Consider the following 21,957-nt stretch of genomic DNA (forward strand, 5'->3'; position numbering starts at 1 on the left):
AGGCACAGGGTGGAAAGACCAGCCGGTTGTAACAAAATACCTTTATTGAAAATGCTCCATCAACAACACCAATGACAAGAAACCCTGCCCAGACTCCCAGCAATGGGGTGGGGCCCTTGGAGGGGAATAAGCACACAGAGAAGTATCCCATCCTACCCTTGAGGGAGCCTGGCTGGTGCTGCCGCCACAATTAAATCTCTGCTGCCAGGGGCCCCTGCTCAGGCGTGTGCCAAGGCAGACGACAGACAAGGATGGAGCAAATCGAGGCTCCCACTCGTTCCCTCCCCACCCCCTTCCAAGTCTCCCTGCGGTAGGACTTGCAGGCTCCTGCTCTTTCTGGAGAGGAGGAAAAATTGCTGCTACCACGAGAGAGAGAAGAGACGAGCTTCCTTGCTCGGGAGCACTCTGCCTTTCCAGTTGGAGCAGGTGTAAATCCCTCCCTTAGTCCCGCTTCTTTCCCTCCCACCCCGCTACCACCTGACATGCCCCCCTCGCCCATTCACACAGGCACTGACGCAACCGATCCTGCAAAAGTGTAAACATAATCCAACCCTAACCCAAGCTACTAGTCCTATCACTTCCCTTCTTTTTTCCCCCTTCCCTCCCCCAAAAGAAAAGAAAAAAAACCACCCCACCCCAATGTACATGGGGATTGGGATTCAGTGCCAGCTTTCTGGATACTACCTGAGCTGGGTCAGATGACAAGTGGGCACATGAAACCCCCTCTTCTGTCGTGCTCCTTCTTTTCATCACCACCGCAGCAGATACACCTCTCTGTGCCGCGGGGGAGGAGGGTTGTGCCAACCCCAGCTGTGACTGTTGTGGAGCGAGGCTCCCAGATGGCTAAAACGAAGGCTGACACCCCTCCTCAGAGGGAGCTGGAGGAGGGGGGAGGTGGCTCTCCTACCCCGCCAAGGAGCGAAGGGGGATGCTGGCCTCCCCGGGGTGGCGCTCGCGAGGCGGCTGGCCGGATGAGCGGGGGTGGCGGCTGGTTGAGCGACAGTCTGGGCTGGAGGAAGCGGCCTTGCTGCAGCGGAGGGGGTTGGCGGTGCAGTGTGGGTCCTGTTGGAAGCGTGGGTCTCAGCAAGGGGGGTGGCTGTGAGAGGGCAGCTGGCGGGGGGCGCGGGGAGGCTGGCAGGGGCGGTGGAGGGGGGAGCGGCGGCGGTTGCTGCTGCTGCAATGAATGGGATACGGCAGTGATCTGTACCTGCAAGGGCAGAGAAAGTGCTTTCAGTGCTGGAGAAGCTCAAGAGCTCTGTGCGGTGCTGGTACGGGGGGGGAAGGTCCTCTCCTCACCTCATCTTCTTCCTCGCTGCTCGCTAACGAAGCACTTGAGCTCTTTTGGTCCTGGGAAGGGGAGCTGCCTTGGGGGGCAGCTGGGCCCACGCCCTCCTGCTCAGCCTCCCATTCCTGCAGCACCTCCTCCAGGTTGAAACGGCGCCGGTAGCTGACGAAGAAAGTCTTCACCTGGGCCACCGTCTTGTTGCCAATCACCTCTGCGATGGCCTGGAAGTCTTTGCCGTATTTTCGGATGGCTGAGCAGGAAGAGAGAGGTGAATTTTGCACTGCCCAGCAGTGTCGCCAAAAGCCACTGAAAATGACTCCCAGTGGCATGACCACCCCACACAGCTGGAACATTTGGAACAAACTACTGGGGTGCTTGCATGCCCCCAATCCGCATTCTGTGGGGAAATTTGTCATAGGCTTGCCACGTCAGCAGCATCTTTAGGGTAATCCTAAACTGCACTCTGGCCCTCAAATCCAAAAGGCAGCTGATGCAGCTGAGGGGAGTAACCCCTCTCCTAGTTAACCAACCACACAAGCGCCTCCAAGGTGAAGTTCAGCCCTGCACTGCCAAGAGGAGGCCGCCTGTCACCTCTTCGCTGCGTGGGCTCCCACCTGCTGGATCTTGAAGGCTCACCCTGCACAGCCAGCAGCTGTTCATCTGTTGTCCAGCGTGAATTGAACTTGATGTTTGTCTGCGAGAGAGAAAAGAGCGTGTTTTGAGCCTTGCATGTCTCCCTCCAAAAAGGCGCCTGGAAACCACCCTTATAGAAAGAAGGCAGTTTGCCTGCACACGCACTCACCTCAGGTGGCCGCCGTTTGTCGATTCCTCCTTCTAGCGCCTGCTTCATGCTGCTGTTGATCTGCTTGATGCTCTGTACCTAGTATGGACAGAGGCTTGGAAGGTCAGGAGGCAACCGTTCCCTCCCACCCCCCACTGCCTGGGGAGCCCAAATTCTTTGGGAGATGAACACAGGCTTTCCCGATGCAAGGTTCACTGCTTGGGAGGGAAGCAGCACCGGCAAGTTGAGATCAGGCACGACCTTTGGATTTGCTACCTGGCGCTTGAGGGAAACCAGCTGGGAGTCCAAGTGCCGCAGTGTGAGAGCAGCCATGTCTGGGCTGGCAGACAGGCCAGTAATGTCCTCCTGGCTCAGGTACATGCCCTTGGGAGGACGCCGGCGAGCACGGAGCGGGTGGTGCCGATACTGTGACAGTTGCACCTCCTTTTTCACAGGCCCGGGCTTGTTGCTCAGTGGCTTCTGGTAACTAGGCTGGAGATATGAGACAGCGAGAGGGAGTGAGCATGTGAGTGAGAGAGAGAACTGAACAGGAGTCCGTCCAGGGGTCCCTCTCAAATGTACCATGGTTCTTCCTGCCCTAGTGTGTGTCTCCCGCTCTTGTGGTACCCTTCCTAACATCCCTCTTTTACGCTGTTTCCCTGAAGAGCTGGATTGCAATCATAGTCTTGGCAGGGGTAACCGTTACCCTGATGTTGGCGTCAATCCTCTCCCACCCAGTTCCCTTTGACATACAGCTGTCATTCACTTAATAGCTCATCTCGGGAGTTACACGCCTCTTGCACGTGACGTCTCCATCCTGATACATCGGGGCTTTCTGCTACCTGAACTTTAAAAAAAAAAAAAAACACTTTACCATTGCAAGGTAAAGACTAGAAGCGTTACTGATTTTTTTAAATGTAAGCTGAGCTTTGCCAGGATGGTGAAATCTGTGAGGTACCACATATCAGACTTCCAACAGCAAGGTGGGACTAGCGCTGATTCTGTGTGTTACTTCAGAGCCTTCGCGTCTTCCAGTTCTACTCAGTGAAGTTACTGGAACCATGTTGGTCCTGGCTTAGCTACCCTTGGTTTGGACTTAGCAGTGGGCCATGCACCCTTACCTCCTTCTTGGGATCCATTGCATCAAATTCACCCTCACTAGCTTGCCGTCCTTCCTCCAGTTCATCATTACTGTAGGGGAAATGCAGCAGCCATTAGAAGTTATTCTGCTTGCACTAGGAGACTTGCCTTTCCTGCCATTTTTTTTTCCTGGTTTCTCCAAAAAGCTATTTTTGCACACTCATCCCTCAGTGAGTGCTCTTGTGCCAGTGGGCTATGCCCATCATTGCTTTGCTTTGAGCCCCTCTCGGATGCAGTGATTCCTGCTAGGACTGTTGCTGTTCACTGTTGCTGTTCACTGCTGTTCACCCCCCAGTCTGTGTAATCTCTCTGAGCTTCTGGCCGCTTCTGCTTCCGCCCCTACTCTTCACCAAGCAGCAGAAAACGTCCATTGCAGGAGAGAAAGTTGGGCTCTTGTGGGGTGCTTGTAAAAAAAGCCACAAGTTTACTACAATGTAGAGGTGGTCAGATCCAGAGTGGGGTTTGCAGGGGCCCCTGAGTTTGGCAAGTCCGGGCTGCGTCCTCCCAGGTTTTGCATGCAAGGTGGTCGACTTCCAAGCCATCAACACTTTGCTTGGGCTTGTCCTTGCTACCCTGCGTTTGGCTCTGGGCAAATCTCAACATTATATGTGGCTGTCTGGCCTAACCAGTTTAGAGGACTCCCTGCTTCAGTAAAGGGGCCAATGACTGGTTGCATTAATTGGTGGGGTTCCCCCATTGATGAAATTGCCTTGAGGTTAAAGGCAAAAGCACTGGCTCCATGACAAGCCCAGCCACAGGACCACGCAGCTACCCCTGCTATTGATTGATTGGTTGATTGATTGATTGATTGAATTTCTTAGTCGCCCATCTGGCTGGCTATCCAGCCGCTCTGGGCGACATACAAAATAAACATACAAATACAATAAGCATTAAAACCCCTGTCTTTCATGGGCCTACTAAGCCCAACTAGTCCACATGCAGGCATGCCCCATCTCTGACCTGTCATCCTTTTCCTTCTTGCTAAGCAACTTGCGGGCCTGCCGGTCCATCACGCTGGTCCTGCTCCGGGTTTTCTTCCAGGAGTAATAATACTTCACCAGGCTGGGGATCAGCTTATCAGGAAGCTAAGGAATGAGGGACAGGAGGAATAGAGGGTGGAAGAGGAGAGCCAGAAGTTGCCCTACTGTGTGGCACAAGGTGGTTCTACTAGGTATATCACTAGGCAATGGAGTGATACTAGTATGTAGTATTTTGGAAGAGGGCCATGGCTCTAGGTCATTTGCATTTGGTGTGTGATTGGAGGTTCTGGAATGGGAATAAGGAAATGGAGGGTCCGGTCCAAACACCACCATCAGCCCCCGTATTTACACAGGCTGGCTCCCCATACAGAGGGAAAAGGGGGACTTTTATACAGAACAGCGGAAAATCATGGTGCACCCAGCCCAGAACTTTTCAAAGCGCAGAATTTAACACAGACTCTTGTAAACTGTCACAATATCTACGTGACAGTTTCAATATAGTCACATAGCTGGTTGCAGGTTTTGGAGGGTGGGGGATCTTAGGCAAGGTGTCCTCAACAATTCCCACTTCCCTCCATGGGCCCACTGCCATCTTGCTGTCATCCCCACCTGCCCTCTCCTTTTCGGCCAATTGCATCACTGCTGAGAAGGTGAGCTGAGTGGAAGCTGCTTTCCACCCTCACTTCAACCATGACTTGCTGGCTCAGAGAACAGGTAGTGAGAGGAAGAAGAAAGAGCAGCAGAGTCAGGAAGCCCCAGGAGGTGGCAGTGGGGCAGGGGCCTGACCAGAGCAAACTGACGCCAGCCCTGTGCTGGAGTACTTGAAGGTGTGAGCAGTCAGCAATGCAAAAATGATCATTCTTTGGGTCCCAGATGCCCCACCACTACCCCAGGGAGAGGGGGGTGCTTACCATCTGCTGGATTCGAGCAAAACTCTTGCCATGGAAGCTGAAAGCTTGCTCAAACAAGACTTTGTCCTCCACTGTCCACTCATCGGGGAATGGCGTGAAATTGGCCAAGTCGGCCAGGGACTTCTCCACATCGTGCTTGTGCCACAGCAACATCCCCAGAGCCTGTGGGAAAGAGAGATGGGGGTCGCAGGAATGACTGCCCCAGCAATGGTGGAATGTGGCCTCAACAGCACTGAAAATGTGGCTCCTGAAAGTCTGGCGATACTTAAAAGGACGTTTCTAGCACTTGCAAATGTGACCTTAAAGGTGAAGACAGCAATGGCAAATTGTCAGAGAGAGATGGGCTAGGAAGGATTACCTTTGCCTAGGAAAAGGTGAGTTTTTCAGCTCAGGGACGGGGGAATGACCCCCTTAAACGTATCTGCCAAACTCCAGCCTGGTGCTGTGTTACCACGTGACTTTGCTAGACTGGGTAGCATTATCTTCAGTAATCTCTTACTGGCTCTCAAGTCGATGCTAAATGGAGTTAGCATCCAATAAATCAAATTTGGTTAATCAGATCAAATAATGCTGTCTTTATTCTGTGTAATTTGCTCTGCTCTTGCAGAATTTGTAGGGTTTTGGAAATGTTGAGTAGGGTCATAAACAAGGGATCTCATTTTTGTTTGTACCTGCTCTATGTTGTAGCCGTGCTTCTCCTTAGCCATGGCGATATATTTGTCCACTAGAGGGAGAAAGAGGGAAGCATCAGCGCTGGAGGGAGGCAACCAGAGAGCAAATGTAGACACTTCATCCTCTGACATCTCTTCCCCTCAGTGGATGGGTGGTTGGAGGCTGCTGGTGGCCGGCCTACCTGCCAAGCAGGGATAGGAGTGACCTGCTCCTCTTCTGGGACACCCACAACCACTTGTGGGTCTCCTAGTGGAAAGCCTTTCCTGCTAGCAAAGAGGGGAGAGAATCCAAGTGCTCTGAAGCTGACGTGCCCTCCAGAGGAAGATGAGGGTAGGCATGTGGCTGCAGGGGTCCAGCACACACCGTGGGGCCATGTTCGGAGGGAATTGTGCAAGATAATTTGACTGCAGGGCCGTTGTGAAGGAGAGGGAGCGGGGCATCCCACACAAAGGTGGAAACTAGCTTTAAAGGATATTACATGCATGATGTACTAAACGCTATATCCACCACCACCATCTTAATGACAAGGGTATTAGGGTGGCAGTCTGCCAGACTTGGGTCTTCTGCTGCCCTCCTCAAAAGCAACTGCCCTCCCTAGGTGCGCCAAACCCCAACTTTGGGCCTCTCTGCTTCAGTACAGGGAGCAGCACTGTCTCCCCCCCCCCCGGTTGCCTGCACCAGCCAGATTAATAACCCAGGAGCCGGAGGCAGTGCACCAGCCGCTCAGTAATTGCTTCTAGGAGTCCCGGGAGGGGGGAGGAAGGGGGAGCTGTCAATCAGAGGCTCTGTTACCAGCTGAAGAGGGAAGGCGTTTCCCCACCCCTCTTTGAGCGAGGCTGGTCCTTGGTTGCTTCTGGAACTGGTTCAGAATCTGGGCCAGGGAGGGACAGACTGTTGGAGCTCCACAAGAGGGCAGAGACCCAGCAGCCATTGATCTGACCCAGCCATTCCACAGTAAAGGGGGAGGAGCGACTCACGTTTGGCATCGGAGACGCAATGGTTTGGAGACCAAACTAGCATCCCTTTCAGCTCCTTGTTGCTGTAGCGAGCTGGGCTCTCTGGGTTACAAAGAGGGAGGGAAAAGAAGGGTAAGCACTCCTGGCAGGATCTCCCTCCTGGGTTTGTTACCAAGAAGGTGAGAGGAGTGCAGCAGTGCTGAAAGCAAGCAGCGGATGGCTCCGTACCCCCCACAAGCCCAAACCCTCCCAACTCCCTGGGATCCCGGCCAGCAACCCCAGCTAATCCGGCTCTGTCTGCTTTCAGGCTTCCCTCTTGTCGCGTTTTTGATGGGTGATGGCATCCCCCACCTCCAGTCTGCCCACGCCTGCCGTCCTCACCTGTAGTGCACATCATCTACCACTTCAGCACACCTCCTCCCTTTGCTCTTGGGCGGCATGTGGAGAGGAGGTCAGAGACAAGTGGAAGCCCCAAGCCAGAGACGGGCAGCTGTCTGTTGCCAGGGTGGTGGGAATGGTGGTGGCAGGAGGTGCCAAAGACGGCATTGGAAGGGAGTGTGACTCCATTAGAGCTTCGGGCTGCTGCTAGGAGTGGAGATGGTCAGAAGGACCATCTGGTACAGAGCGGATGGTGAGACACATTCCCCTGGGCACCTTAGGGGCAAGCAGTCAGGTTCCCCTTGGGAAGGCTCCTAATGGGCACAGTCAAGATCCACCGGGCCTGTCAAGTGGGCGCCTTTACTCAGGAGAAACTGGGTTCATCATTGCTGTATTGTTTAACCCCCTCCTGTTCTGCACTACTTATATATGCCTACACACACAAACACACAAATCCCTTTACCTGGTTTGCACTCTGGAATCACAGCTTGGTAATCCGCTCCCACACGGATCATGCTGTCTGTAAGGGAAGAAGAAAGACAAGCTTCAAGGACCTGCTGCTGCTAGGAAGGGCAAAGGCTGGCTCAGAGAGATGAAGCCCCTAAAGAGAGAAGATGAGTTGGATCACCCCTTAGAACAGGCACAGATCGCTTGTGGCTGGGACTTCCTGTCCCTTGAATGCCCAGAGAAATTCCCTAAGGGCTGTGGGAATGCAGGGGACAGACTGAGACGCTTCCCTACCCAAAGTGCAACAGTCCAGCATGTGGAGGACATTTCTATATGAAGGGGCCATTACAGGTTTTGGTGGGTGGGGGTGTGTCGGTAGGAGCACTCTTCTCCTCCAAGCTGGGCATTTCCAGTGGTTTTGGCTCCACTTCAGAGATTGCAGTGGCATGCCTATGGCTGTGTGTCGACTCTAGCACTGTCCTGCTTCATCCACAAAGGTGGTGGCAATTTGGCAAGGGGGCACCAGTATAAATAGCTACCCTGACCCAGCTGCAGCAGCCTCTCGGAGCTGAATCGGGGGGCTCTGGGTACCAAAAAGCCAGTGCATACCACCCTTAAGCAGAAGCCTCTTGGCCCTTGAGAAACAAGGCCCCTCGGGAGCCCTGCAGGGAAACGGGAAGAGCAAGGCTACCGCTGAGAAACCTTCCCAGGTCGCAAAGGCACCATTTTCACAATAAGTTTGGACAGCCCAGTTTTCTCTCCCCTCCCCCCCCCCTCGCTCAGCTCCTGTTCTTCAAAATAATAATTTTTAAAATCCCAAGCTACCCAGCAGCTGCTGAACGGCAGGCAAGATCTGGAAACGTTTAGCCAACGTCATGCCAAGGAGCTTCCAAGCGTTCGCTTTCTGGCAGCAAGGGCCAAGGAACATATGCTGGGCTGGGGGCCGCATGTCTGCTGCAAGAGCTCCAAATCCATTATAGGAAGCAGCCACACGGCGCCCTACAGGAACGGTTTTTTGGGGCAGTGAGGGAATTCTCACGTGGCTGTGGGTCTAGCAGCCTAGACCTAGGGACTGGTGCCGTTCTCTTGCTCTGTCTAGGGGGTGCTTTCTATCCCCCTCCCCCAGGAGACCAAGTGTGTGTGGCAGAGGCAATCAGGGTGGTGTTGGGAGGGTGCCGGCAGAGTGGGTGGAAAGCACTCGGCAAAGACAGATGGCACTACCTTGGGACCAGTCCCCCCCCCACTCCCCAGAGCAGGATCCTTTATTGGGGGTGGGGAGAGGGAGCACTGCCGAAACTAGCAGGCCTGTGTAACAGCCCAAGAGCTAAAGCAAAACCTGCTCTGATGGATGATGGGTCTTGGTTTATGTTATTAGGATATGCACTTTGGACACACTGAGGCGCACTTTGGGTGATGAGCTCTGGGTAGAGTGATTGACTTGTGTACCTCTTTTGTCAGATGAAGAGAAGGTCCCTCCCATCCAGCCCAAGCAAATGCTCAGCTGCAGGTGCGCCAGTGGAAGTGTGGGGGGGGGGGATCCTTCCACTATCACCACCACATCCCCACAAAAAATGGAGAGAGAGGTGGCTTCTCATATGTCTAAAGGGAAAGGGGAAGGAAAGCCTAACAAAGCCAGAGGTGTACAGGAAACCATAACACGTTTGGGCGGGGGGGGGAGGAGATGATAGGGGAGGGCTCTGGGGACAATAAAGCTCTGGGCTCAAACCCAAACCAACTTCCTAATTCCAGTCCTGTGCATGCTCTTTTGTTAACCTGGCCAATGGGTGTAGGTGGAAAGAAAGGAAAGAGACGGTTGCAGAGCGGTCCCTCCTTCACCATGCTTCCGGGTTTGGCCACACAGGCGAAAAGGGATCAAATGTCAGCTGTAAGATGGGAGGGCGACTGCTAAAGCGCGATGGAACTGGAAAGGATCGAGGGAGCGAAGCGCCTCTCCTAGCCACGGTGACCTGGCAACTGTCTCACGGCATGACCCCAGGATCCCAAGCAGTGTGACATAAGCTTGGGCTGACATTTGGGAAGAGGCGTTTAACTAACACCACCTCGTCAGGAGCACAGTCTTTTGGAACACCTTGAGCCAGACCTGCGCCTGCTCACCTGATGAATCTCTTGAGCCTTTGGGCCACATCACCAAAGGAGGTCATCCCCGCCTTCCTTCCATCATGGTAAGCCTCGCTTCCTTTCACACACTCTTCCCCCTGTACCATCTCTGTTCCTTTACAAGCCACATTTTCCCCCAGTTGGGAGCTTCTTACATGTTGTCATTCTATGTACCCCCAAAATATACATTTTCTTAGATATATTTGCCATCAGCTGGGCCCACCCCCGACCCCAACCCTACCACCCTCATAGAACCAGATTTGTCTCTGGCACCACCACCACCCTGGGGGCATTTGTCTTACCAGCTCCCCTTCTCCCTCACCCACGCTCACTTTGCTGCCAGCAGAGGGCAAGGTGAGCCTAATAAAGGCCTTTTCCCTCTATAGGAAAGAGGCAAGTGGGGGGGCCATTGGTGTCATGAGGCCAGCGACCTCAAGTCTAGCTCCAAAAGGGTCCCTGATGCCACACTCTTTATTCCCCAAAAGGCAGTATTGTGGCCTTACAACCCGCTTTTTAACTGGGGCATCTTAGACCTTCAGTCGCTGCATTCATTGGTTCAAATCCTCCCACCCCCTTCAGCACAATGAAGTCTTGAGAAACAGCCACTTTTCATAACTCCTCGTGTGAGCACAGCATTGTAGGCTCAGCTTGGCTTACCGTGGGAGTGTTCCTCTTCACTGCTGTCATCTTCCGAGTTCTGGTGGTTGCCATTGGTGGCTGACTTGGACCGGCTTCTGGACAGGATCCCTGATTTTTCCATTACGGAAGGCATCTTCCAAGTCCCAGCAGACCACCGGGTGAGAGAGGATATATTTTCCCCTTCCACTCTTTGCACCTCTTTGAGGAAACTAAAATACTTATGTGTTATTTTTTTAATAAAAAAATGTAGTCACACTCTTTTTCTTCCCCCTCACCCCAACTTCCAACTTTAAAACATTAAATGGAGGAAATTAATGCCCCTTGTAAAAAAAAAATCCATGGTATTGAAGGTAGGAGTTAAATGTAAATTCTGTGCAAAGAGGCAGAAGATGAGTTCAGGTTTTCCTTTTCCCGCTCTGAAATGTTGTCTCTCATTCCAAAGTTACTGTAAACTTCCTTATAATGGGTATGAACCATGAAGGGAAACTCTTATGGCTGAAGTTATGTAGGAGATGCGCTGATGGAGGGGGGAGCTAAGCACCTGGAAGCGGATGGGAGGGAAAAAACAGTAACCCAAAAAAGGTAACTTCTAAAATAAGCTGCTTTTCCAGACAAGATCCCAGATGTCTCCGCTCTGAAAAGAGAAAAAGGGGGAGGGGGGAATAATCACCTTAAAAAAAAAAGCTAAGGGAACATAAAAGGGGGAGAAGTCCTTTGACCCCTGAAAGACTACCTAAGGTTCCCCCCACCTTAAAAAAAAAAAACATTCCTTCTCTTTTCTTCTCCAGGGATGCAGTAACTTGTGCAAAAAGGGGGGTTCCTCCCCAGAGTCCCAGTTTTTCTCCCCAGGAAAGAGGAGGAGGTACAAGAGGGCAGCCTCGCTCGGTGCGGTGTGTGTGAGGCACTTAAAGGAAAAGTTGCATTAGGAGGATTATTTGCAGGCGCTGCCGTCTCCTGCTGCCGCCGTCTCTCTCCCTCCCTCTCACACAATGAGTCTGTGGCTGCTCTTGCTGCTGCTGCTGCTCCTGCTGCTGTGAGAAAGTAGTTCCAGCTCCCTGCCTTAGCACCTCCCCTCAGACTCTTCCGCCTGCTTGCACATCTGGCCAGAGGAGGCACGCAGGGGCAAGAGGCATGCAGAAAGGGGAGGGTGGAGGCCAGATGTGCTGAGTGGGGAGGAAAAGGTCAGGGGAAGGGAGGGGGCACAGCAGTCCTCCTCTGGAAGCCCAAGTTGCTGTGCCTTAAAAAAAAAAAAAGGCAAGGAAAAAAAGAATTCTCATTTCTTCCAAGGGGTGAAGGATGGAGGAAGTCTGTTCCCCTTGTAGCGAATGAAGAGAAGGTGCCACCGAGAGAGGCTGATATTCAATTCCCAGCAGGAGACACGTGGGAAGGTCTCGCTCTTCCCCCTCCGTTGCTTCTGCTCTCATCTTGCTTCTCTCACTTTCTCCTTATCCAGGAGAAAGACACTGTTTGGTAGCAGCGTAACAGTAGCATATATATTTCAGTTTGTAAAGTCCTCTAAAAGTCTCAAAATCTCGGCTAGCTGTTATTTTACGCCTGCCGTACAGAGCATCCCCATACTGATGATGGGGAAACCGTTCCAAAGTGAGAGAAATAAGTCAACCCACCCCCCATCATGGATTGACCGATTCCCTCACCATAGCTATCTCCGCTGTGATGTTTTTCAAAAGAGAGTCTAAATCTGAGCTGTGGGTGCAGAAGGGAACCAAGGCACTCTGTTGCCAGAGGCAGAAAACCCAAATGAACCCACTCGCCCTGCACAATTTATTTATTTATTTATTTAGTTTAATTCATATACCGCCCTAAGGCCGAAGGCTCTCTGGGCACAATCAATTGGGAAGGAAGTTGCCCTGCAAGCTTTATCGAAACGGATGTAAGCCTCACGCTAAAACGGTCCGGTGCAGCTCCTGTTAACGGGGCTTGTGCAGGAAAATGTCCAGGGGTTGTGAGCCCCGTTAATCAGATCAGATGAGACAATGTGCCTCTCTGCCCCACCAACATCAGCGGCCTAAGGCAGCCAGCTAGCCTTTCCTCATGGTCAGGCTGCTTCTGACTACATTTTCTCTACAGTGGTCCCACACATGGAGGATAAAATGGCAGCCAGGCCACAAGGGTGTGTGTGTGTGTGTCTAATCACAGTCAAATTCCTGAGGAACAATTGTGTGTGGTATGAAAGAGATCCTTAAACAGAGGGACCGACTAACTTTTAAGACCCAGCTGTATCTCCCTCTGCTGCTCCTCTACATGGTGTCTGCAGGACTCTTGGCTTTATCCGCCCAGTTACCAGCTGCTAACCCAATACGCTCCGCCATGATTTCCTCTACAAAACCCTTCTCTGTCTACGCTAGCTGGCTTCGCCAGTCCTCTAACGTTCTGTTTCTTTCCCACAGTCCATGTCAGCCCGCGTAGAACTCTGGGTGATTTCTGTACAAAATTCACTTGGCCATGCCCCCCTGCCATTCAAGCCTGCTTTCCCTTCTTGACTCTTTTAAGCATTCTCTCTTGCGCTCTTTCGTAAATATCGGCCTCTCTTATTTCCTGTCATTTTACTTGCAGTAGGATTCACGGTGGGTAGACTATCAGCCTCCAAGGCAGCCAGACTGCTGATGATTCAGGAGGCTAAAAAATCTCGGGGAGATTTGAAACCACATGGCTCTGGCAGAGGATGGGTTTTAAGCAGGGCCATAAAACAATGGCTGGGTGAGGACAGCTGCGGTGGGTGGCGGAGAGAGGCAAGGTGACAAAAGTGCCCCTGGGTGCAAAGAGGCACAGCACTGTCAACGTCACAGAGGCATTCTCTGCTGGAGGGAGAGGGCAGAGGGGGAACAATGGCTTCCTCCCCAGCCCTGCTGCTTAAAAGCAGAGGGGGGAATTTTCGTAGGGGATTCTGTTTGTTCACAGGCTCTTTGTAGGAAGCTCTTTGATGTGTCAAAGGCGCGCAGGTCTTAGGCTGCCTTCCAGCCCTGCATGGTGGAGGTGGTGATGAGTGCAGTGGGGGGAGAGGTTGAGCTGGCAGGAAAGGAGGGAGGACTCTGGGAGCTGAGGCCATCCACCCTGTCTCGCTGGAGTCTTGTTTGTTTCCTGGTCAATTAGCTGGAATGGAATGCAGGGGTCAGGTTTTGCTATCTCGGGCGCTTCTGCGAAGGAGGGCAATTACTCTGGATTTGTGTCCTGGGTTGGACTGTCGCTTGAATTCGTATGTTAAAAGGACTGAAGAAAAGGGGACAGCCATGTGCTTGGGGGAATGGGGAGCAGTTTGTGTGCCTGATTTATCATGGTCTATGGAGGTGCAGTCCATCACCCAGGAAGCATTACAGGCTTCTCTTTTCCCTGCACAAAGGAGGAGGATTGGGGGGGGTCTGTTGGGGAGAGGATGCAGAAGCACACCACTTCTGCTTTCTGCAGGGGGGAAAATCTCAACACTCACTAGGTCATATTGTTCCTGTTCCCAACTGGAGATCAGAGAGTGAGAATCCCAACTCCACCAAGTGGTTCTACATGGTTAAGAACATAAGAACATAAGAAGAGCCTGCTGGATCAGGCCAGGGGCCCATCTAGTCCAGCATCCTGTTCTCACAGTGGCCAACCAGGTGCCTGGGGGAAGCACGCAAGCAGGACGGGAGTGCAAGAACACTCTCCCCTTACAGTTCTTTGACTGTAAGCAGAGATTGTCTCTCTTTCATCCCTGGTGTGCGTAAGTGCGAGTGTGTTTACAACGTATGTGGCTGGGCTGGAATTGTTGGTACACACAGCTAAAGCACTGTAATACATATGGTGAAACAGATACCGCTTGCAAAATGGCAAGGAAAACACCACAAGCCCCTCCAGCCTTCCTGGCAGTTTGGATCTGCCTCCGTGAGGAAAAGTCGTCGTATTTAGGCCTGGGACACAGCATTTTAGACAGAGGAGCTCTAAATCCTTTGGGTACATGCCGTTGTGGAAGGGAGTTTGCTTCCTGTAGTGAGGACCAGTCTAGCACAATTCTCTAACTGGAATGACATGCTGTCACAAAAGGCATGAAAGCACAGAGCAGGCCTGGGTGTAAGGTAAATGGATCAAGGGAGAAACTGAAATGGGAGAATAAACATTCCCAGCAAACGCTCACCAAGCCTTTCCCCCTCAACCCCAAACACACACCAAATGCAGGATTCTCTTCTCTCACTCTGCCTCCACCCTGACATTTCAAAAGCTACCAGCTACACCCAGCTCACAGCATAACAGAGACAGCAGGGAAGTTCTCTGCCTCTCTCTAACTTCACATGTAGTGATTTCTCTTGAGCCACATCCTCTTGCCATTCATTCATTCAATAGTCTCTCTCTCTCTCTGACACACACATACACACACACACACACACTAAACCCCCCTACAAAACTGCATCAGCCTATGTGAAAGTCACTGAAATGGGGGCACCACCTGCACGCAGACCAGTCTACCTCTGCTAGCAGTTGCACAGGGTAAAGCCTGCGGGAACATTTTTTCTTTTCCCTCCCCACCCCCATCCTGCCCTCCCCCTGGAGCACGACAAAGCAACTGCATTGTCTAAACAGACACCTGCTCCTTTGCCTCTCTCCGTGTCGCGCTCATACACACACACCCATAGCAACAGGCCTGTAAAAATGGCTGCAGGAGGGAGGCTATGCGGTGTGTGTGTGTGTGGGGGGGGTTTAAGAAGAAACAATAAGGTACAGAGCAGCTTTTCCTTCTGGCTAATGTTCCTACTACACCCTTTGCAGGGAGAGAGGCAAGGACTCCCAGGATCTGGGTGTCAGGCTGCGTGGCAATGGAGGATGAAGAGCCGCTCTGCAGCTGCACGCACAAAACCAAAGGGCCACTCTGCCTGCTTCCCACACACCACAGATCTGCTGACTCCTGGCTGGACTTCTGCCTCTCCTACTCCTTTGGCTTTATTTGAGTGACATGCTGGGGGTGGGGTGGAGAGCAAGAGCCCAGGCGATCGTCCCAGGAAGGAGAGAGTTGCCAAGCTGCCTAGTGTACCAGCCAAAAAGTGGTTTTTTAGCTCCCCCCCCCCGTGCTTATATCACAGCCCCAGGGTGAATTGAATGGGTCAGGGTACGGCCCCAATATTTGCTGGAGAACACTTATCTGGGCGCCCCAGAGGCCTGCAATAACTGTGTGCCTTCATGGATATGCTTAAACAATGGATAGAGCTAATGCCAGCCCCTGTGCGTTTCAGGCGGCAGAGAGAGACAGCTACAGCTCGACGTTCCTGCCACCCACTCTTGTTTGCAGTGGGGTCAGGACACAAGATGTGGAGCGGAAGCCAGCACGGTTAAGGCCGGAGGACCACAATCTCCGCTTACAGGACTGGTGGGGTGGCTTGTATCTCTGCAGCAGCACAGCCCTGCTGCCTCAATGCCCTGCTTTGGCGTTCAGCTTCCATGTTGGTCTAAATATGAGAGACGCCACCTCCTTTCTCAAGATAGCTCTATTGGTGGGGTTCTGAGATCTGCCATCATTGCAATCAGGCCACCGTTCCCCTCCCAGCCGGGGCTTGCTGGAGATTCCTCCCCTGCCACAATACATGCATAAGAACGGGACTGGTGTGAAGTGGAAAATGGGGCCCTGTCCTGCCACCACAACAGTCAGAGAGGCAGATACCCAAGTGTCTAGCCTTTGATTTGAAGTGGGATGAATTATCACACAGTGAATGGCAAATTGTTCCTAGGGGAAAAGCAAAACTGTTTCTGTTCCAGGAGTTAATCTGGCATGGCTGCCTTGTTTGTCTGAAGCCAGCAACTCCAAGTGAGGAGAGATCCTATGAGTCTGTGTGCATTTAGACACACAGAATATACAAGTAGGATTAGAAAGATTGCATCGGGGCTTTTGAATTACATATGAACTTTTTTACTCTGGTCTGTGAGTTTCTGCTTCACAGAAGGGCTCTGTGTAGCTCAAAAGCTTGCATGCTCTGGCTGGACACCAATAGACATTACTGCATTAAAACACATCACCTCGTCTGTTTTCCATTTCTCTGTTTTGGGATCTACATAGGAGCAGCTGTTATATGGAGCTACTGTGCGTGCACAAGGAAAAGATGTGTGGACTTTTAGCAGAGAGCAAGCGGTAAGAAGTGTTGTGTGCATGAGTCAGAGAAACTGTGACAGTGATAAATGTGTGTGTGTGTGATGGGGGGGCAAGTGTCTTTCTAACACCATGCATGTACTCTCTCTGTGTCTCTCATGACAATACAGATTCATGCAAGCCTGTGCTTTTATCTTCTCCTCCTCCTCTTCCCAAGCTCAATTTCTATTTGATGGGAATTTTCCTCTCTTCTTTCCAAGCCCAAACTATAATCAGGCTCCTAAATTTAGAAGATACCAATGAGTGCCCTGCCTGGTCCCTTCACCGCATATGAGGCCACTCGGGCCTACTGCTGTCAGCAGGGATCCCAGAGTTCATGAGCCCGCCTGCCTGCCTTCCCTCCCTCCCTCCCACCAGCCCTCCCTCCACTGGGGCTGTGGGATGAGGCACCCGCATGCTAGGGTCGGAAGCCTGGAATAGATGCCGGCTAGTGCTACAAACTCTCTAGTCTTCTCAGCACACAAGCTGCTTTCCCTGTGGCATTGTCAGAATAACAGTATATGTATGGGAGAATGTGTGTGTGTGTGTGTGTGTTACACATACATGCTCACATACAGCCCAAGGATCTGAATAGCCAAGTCTGCCTGCTTCATCATGGAGAAGCTGGACATCAAAAAGGATAAGGATTGGGGGGGGGTAGCTGATGCAAGGGAGAGTGCAAGCTCTGATCAGACTCAGTCGTTTTCTGTCCTGCTGAAGATTAAAGGGTCTGATTGCCCTCCAGGGACCATGCCTGGCCTGCAGCACTGCCCGGAGCAGAGGGGAGAAGGGCCTGATTGGGGTCACGTACACATCCCCCCCCCAGCACGCAGACGCACAACTCTACTCTCCCACTTCCATCCAGAAGCAGAGCCATGGTCCCTCAGGTCCAGTCACACTCCACATCCTGCATTCCCTTCTCTAAGCACACAAAGAGCCTCTCTCTCTCTCTCTCACTCACTCCATTGTCACATGCTGCCACCACCTCATCACTCTATGCATATAACATCACATTTCCCACTGCCTGCCATCACACACTTCCTCACTCTGCAAAGCTACACTCTCCCACAGCTGCTGGTTCACAAACTCCGTTCTTACACAGAGAGTCATACCCTTCCTTGCTTATCAGTCACAAACTGTGTCAATCCCCACCTTGAATGCAGAGGGTCACACACCACCACCAGAAACCTATGCTCTTCCCAGGTCATATGCTCTCTGTCCAACGCCTACAGCTGTTTGCTTCCCAAGCACTCCATATATTTTACAGAAATCACGCACACGCACACACTCTATATATGGATTTCTGTGCACTTGTCTAGATCCGGTATTCTGCATGCCTACTCAGATGTCCATCCCACATACACTCACCATCTACCATACCGACACACACTCCTCCGCAACACTCCTCCATGACAGAGAGATCCACCTCTGTTATACCCATTACAGCTACCGTGTCATTTATCATTTACATAGCAGTCCTTTATACACAGACACACCCCCACCCACAAAGCCCTACTGCCTGCTACTTCTGGGGTTTGCTGGTTGACTTAGGTCTCCTTTTGCTGATCCCGTCTGCCATCCTCAGGATAGTCCCCAGCTTTTCAGCTGCAGAAGCAAACCTTCCCACTTTGGCACCTCCCCACCCTTCAGAAGATGGAAACGGGAAGGTTTAAGGTTGCATCTCTGCATTAACAAGGAGTGGAACCCCCCGGCTTCCCCCTTCCCCAGCGCACAAAGGCCTGGCAAATCCAAGTTTACTTTTGCAATAAATCTGCTCCACCCCCTCCCCGTATGCTTCCTCCCCTTCTTCCTTACTCCCTTCAGGCTTCCCCCCTAGCGGCATTCTCCCCGCACCCAGCTCCACCCCAACACAAAGGGGGGGGTTAAATTCAGAAGAGACAGGCTCCCTCTTTTGTGCAGCCACACAAAGAACAAGGACTGGAATCAGATGCCATCTGCTCCCTGCAACCTGACAGTCTTAAAGAGACAGACACTTTCCCCCTCCCCCTGCCCTGCTGCCAGGAGAGAGAGAGAAGACACAGAGCTGCTGGTGTTGGGTGGCAGGTATGATGGAGAAGAGCAAGTTTCCTCTTTTCCTCCAAATCTTAAACCCATCTGGGTGAAGGATGTTTGTGCTAGTGGGGAAGGAGCTACCTCAGTCTCCAGCCGGTCCTAAGCGCTTGTGACAGCAGCTTATGCTATTTACTTTCTGTGTGTCTTTCTGTGCGCGCGCAGACAACTATAGCTGTGGCAATAACAGGGCAGAAAAGATTGCCCGCTCAAGCCAAAGGGCAGCGTGATGTCAGTGAGCCGTCTGCAGGCGCCTGGCAGCTGTAGCCCCCCCCCACTGTTGCGAGGAGCCCAGTGCCTGCCCTTTTGTTTCCTTATGGTGGCCATGAGGATGGAGATGAGGATGGAGATGCCCTGGTGCTTGAGGGGTTAAGCTTTCAGCAGTGGCAGCTGCGCCTTCAGTCAAGCTGTGCCAAGCCACCCTCTTGCCCATGCTCTACTCATCAGGAGGAAGGGGGGGGCACGGGAAGAGAGATATGATCCAAGCTGCCTGTCCCTCTGGCCGTGTCCATTCAGGCTCGCCAAGAGAGGATGTAGAATTTGACTGGCACGAACCCCAAACCTGGAGAGGCCTGAAGGGAAAAGCAGGAGGCTGCCACAGATCACACCAGACAGGAGAGAAACATGAGGAAACCCCGGAGCAAGAAGCAATGTGCTGCCTGGAGATTGTTGGTGAAGTGGTAGCTTAGGGTGAAAAATGGAAATGGACTGCCTTCAAGGCGATCCGGACATATGGCTACCCTCTGAATAGGATGTTCATGGTAAGCGGTATTCAGAGGGGGTTTCCCATTGCCTCCCTCTGAGGCTAGTCCTCCCCAGCTGGCTAGGGCCTGCTCAGCTTGCCACAGCTGCACAAGCCAGCCCCTTCCTTGTCCGCAACTGCCAGCTGGGGGGCAACTGGTCTCCTTGGGACTATGCAGCTTGCCCACGGCTGCACAGGCAGCAGGGCACGTAACCCCTGAGCCACTTGCTGTGGGGTGATATTTAGCTGGCCCTTGACACCCAGGAAACACGAGCGGGGATTTGAACTCACAGACTCTGGACTCCCAGCCAGGCTCTCCTCTGTTCTTCTTAGATTAACCACTAGTCCTTCTTGCCTGAGATCTGGCTCCTCTCTCTCCTCTCTCTCTTTTTAACTAGAAGGAGGGTGGTGATGCCTTCCCTCCGGAAGAAGGACACAGGCGCTTGTCTTTAGCAGCATGGGAAAGAAGCCAATGTGGTGAAATGCAGTCTCCCCTCCGCCTGCCATCACCCTGGCCTTTCCCCTGGAGACTGGATACATGAGCTGGCTGTGCAAGGAAACTCTCTCTCTTTCTCCCCCTCCCACTCCCCACCAGCAGTCAAGGAAGGAGTACCTGCATTTCCTGAGCTGCTTTGTCATTCACAAAGCAATAGGTGCGGGTGTCTAGGCTGCAAATGGAAAGAGCCCCACCAGCACCCCAGCAAAAATGACAAAAGCCACATGAAAGCAATTGGCTGTAGGAAGCCAGGGATGCTGTTCAAAGAAAGATGCTGGGCGAGAAGCCTGGCGGTGGTCTGGATCCGTTAGGCCAGAATGCTTTCTGAATACCCGCCAACAATCGTCAGTTTGCAAACAGTGAGGAGGGAAACAGCCTGTTGTTCACGCTCCATACTTTTCTGCGCCTGTGTATTACAGTCCACAACCAGAGCTACAACTGGCAGAGCCGTAAGAAGTGTGAGGAGACCTGCAGCTCTCGGCAGAGGAGGACTGTTGCGGCTACAAACATAAAATGCGGTTCCAGGTTTGGAAGAGCGGAGTGAGGGGAAGCAGCTGGACTGAAGCAGGGTCAATTCTTGGAAAATGGCAACGGGCAGGGAGGGGGGCGATGTGGGCTGGAAGGTAGAGTGTAGAATGGCAGAAGGCTGTGTGCTGGGTCAAAGAGCTGTTTAGCATAAATGGGGGGAGACCAGAGCCTGGAGGGTTGAGGCCTTTTAGCCTAGCTACAGGGAAACTGCTTCCATGTGTGAAATAACACCCTGGAATGAGAGCATCCTCAAAACTTTTGTCAGGAGAATCCAAAGGCCAGGAGGACCGAAAGGCTGGAGTTCCGGACTGAGAAGCAAAGCTGTGGCTGTTAATCCCAACAAAGCAATTATTCAGAAACGAAGCACTTTGCTCTGATCGCATTCAGAAGTGCAGGAATACGCACGGTTTGTAAACAGATATTTTTTAAAAGTCATGAAGGTATGATTCTCATCTGTACTAGATCAGTTTCAATTATGGCAGCCTGAGGATGTGGACAAGCTGCTTGAAGAAGTGCGGCCGACCACCTGTCCCCTTGACCCTTCCCCATCTTGGCCTCTTAGAGCTAGCCGTAGGGTGTTGACTGGGTGGCTCCAGGGAGTGGTTAATGCTTCACTGGAGGAGGGGGAGGTACCATTTCCCTTGAAGGAGATGGTGGTGTGTCCCCTCTTTTAAAGGACCTCCCTGGACCCAGAAGTGTTAAAACCACCAGTAGCAAATATCCCCTTTTTGGCAAGGTGCTCAAGAAGTTGGTGATGGTCCAGGTTTAAGCATGCTTGGAGGAAACTGAGGACTTGGATCTGGTTCAGACTGGTTCAGGCTTGGCCATGGCACAGAAACTACCTTGCTCACCCTGGCTGATGACATCTAGTGGAAGAGAGTTGGGTGGAGTGTGACCCTGCTCATTCTCCTTGATCTCTCAGCAGCTTTTGATACTGTTGACCCTAGTATCCTTTTGGAGTGGCTCAAGGAGGTGTGGTTTGGGTGCATGTGCTTCAGTGGTTCTGCTCATACCCCCAGAGCCACAAGTAGTTATAGGTGGCTATTCTTTGGCACCATAGGAATTATCCTGTGGTGTTCCTCAGGGTTCCATCTTGCTATTTAACATCTATGTGAAGCCACTGAAAGCTGTCGTCAGGAGATTTGGAGTGAAGTGTCATCAATATGCAGATGACACCCAGCTCTATCTCTCTGTTCCAACTGAATCGGGAGAGGAGGTTGAGATGTTGGACCGGTGCATGATGGGCTGGATGTAGGCCAATAAATTGAGGCTGAATCCTGAAAAAATGGAGATGAGTCCAGAGCTCTCATGGCTGAAATGTGAGGAGATGGCCTGTTCTGGACGAATTGCATTCCCCTACAAGGAGCCGGTCTGCAGCTTGGGGGTACTCCTGCATCCCACATTGTCACTGGAGGCTCAGGTGGCCTTGCGGGCTAGGAGTGACCTTTCCCATCTCCGGCTGGTTCACTAGCTTTGCCCCTTCTTGGACAGAGATGACTTGGCTACAGTACTCCAGACTTTGGTAACTTTCAGACTGGATTATTGCAGTGTGCTCTATGTGGGTCTGCCCTTGAAGACAACTTGAAAATGTCAACTGGTCCAAAATGCAGCGGCCAGATTACTAGCTTTAGAATTCATATAGCCCTATTCTAAAATAGCTGTATTGGTTGCCAATTCATTTCTGTGCCCAATTCAAGATGCTTACACTAGTGTT

General features: G+C 52.2%; 1 protein-coding gene and 1 long non-coding RNA gene across 3 annotated transcripts; one reads left to right on the top strand and one right to left on the bottom strand.

Annotated features, from left to right (window-relative positions):
- Positions 1–512: 512 nt before the first annotated feature.
- Positions 513–10,440, bottom strand: RCOR2 (REST corepressor 2). The gene is made up of 12 exons (XM_061606619.1): positions 10,326–10,440; positions 7,567–7,623; positions 6,747–6,827; positions 5,769–5,821; positions 5,098–5,259; positions 4,167–4,291; positions 3,188–3,257; positions 2,343–2,558; positions 2,088–2,165; positions 1,922–1,979; positions 1,297–1,535; positions 513–1,207 (listed from the first exon to the last, which is right to left on the bottom strand). Exons 1-12 carry the CDS (start codon positions 10,438–10,440, stop codon positions 869–871), a joined length of 1,593 nt encoding a protein of 530 aa, XP_061462603.1. The 3' UTR covers positions 513–868.
- Positions 9,409–21,222, top strand: LOC133375103 (uncharacterized). 2 transcript variants are annotated; one of them, XR_009760073.1, is made up of 3 exons: positions 9,409–9,733; positions 16,339–16,410; positions 20,135–21,222. It is a non-coding gene; the product is annotated as an uncharacterized LOC133375103 (long non-coding RNA). The 2 variants fall into 2 exon arrangements; XR_009760074.1 differs by lacking the exon at positions 20,135–21,222 and adding an exon at positions 19,618–19,796.
- Positions 21,223–21,957: the final 735 nt, after the last annotated feature.

This window comes from Rhineura floridana, chromosome 22, assembly GCF_030035675.1.
Source record: "Rhineura floridana isolate rRhiFlo1 chromosome 22, rRhiFlo1.hap2, whole genome shotgun sequence".
Lineage (NCBI taxonomy): Eukaryota > Metazoa > Chordata > Lepidosauria > Squamata > Rhineuridae > Rhineura > Rhineura floridana.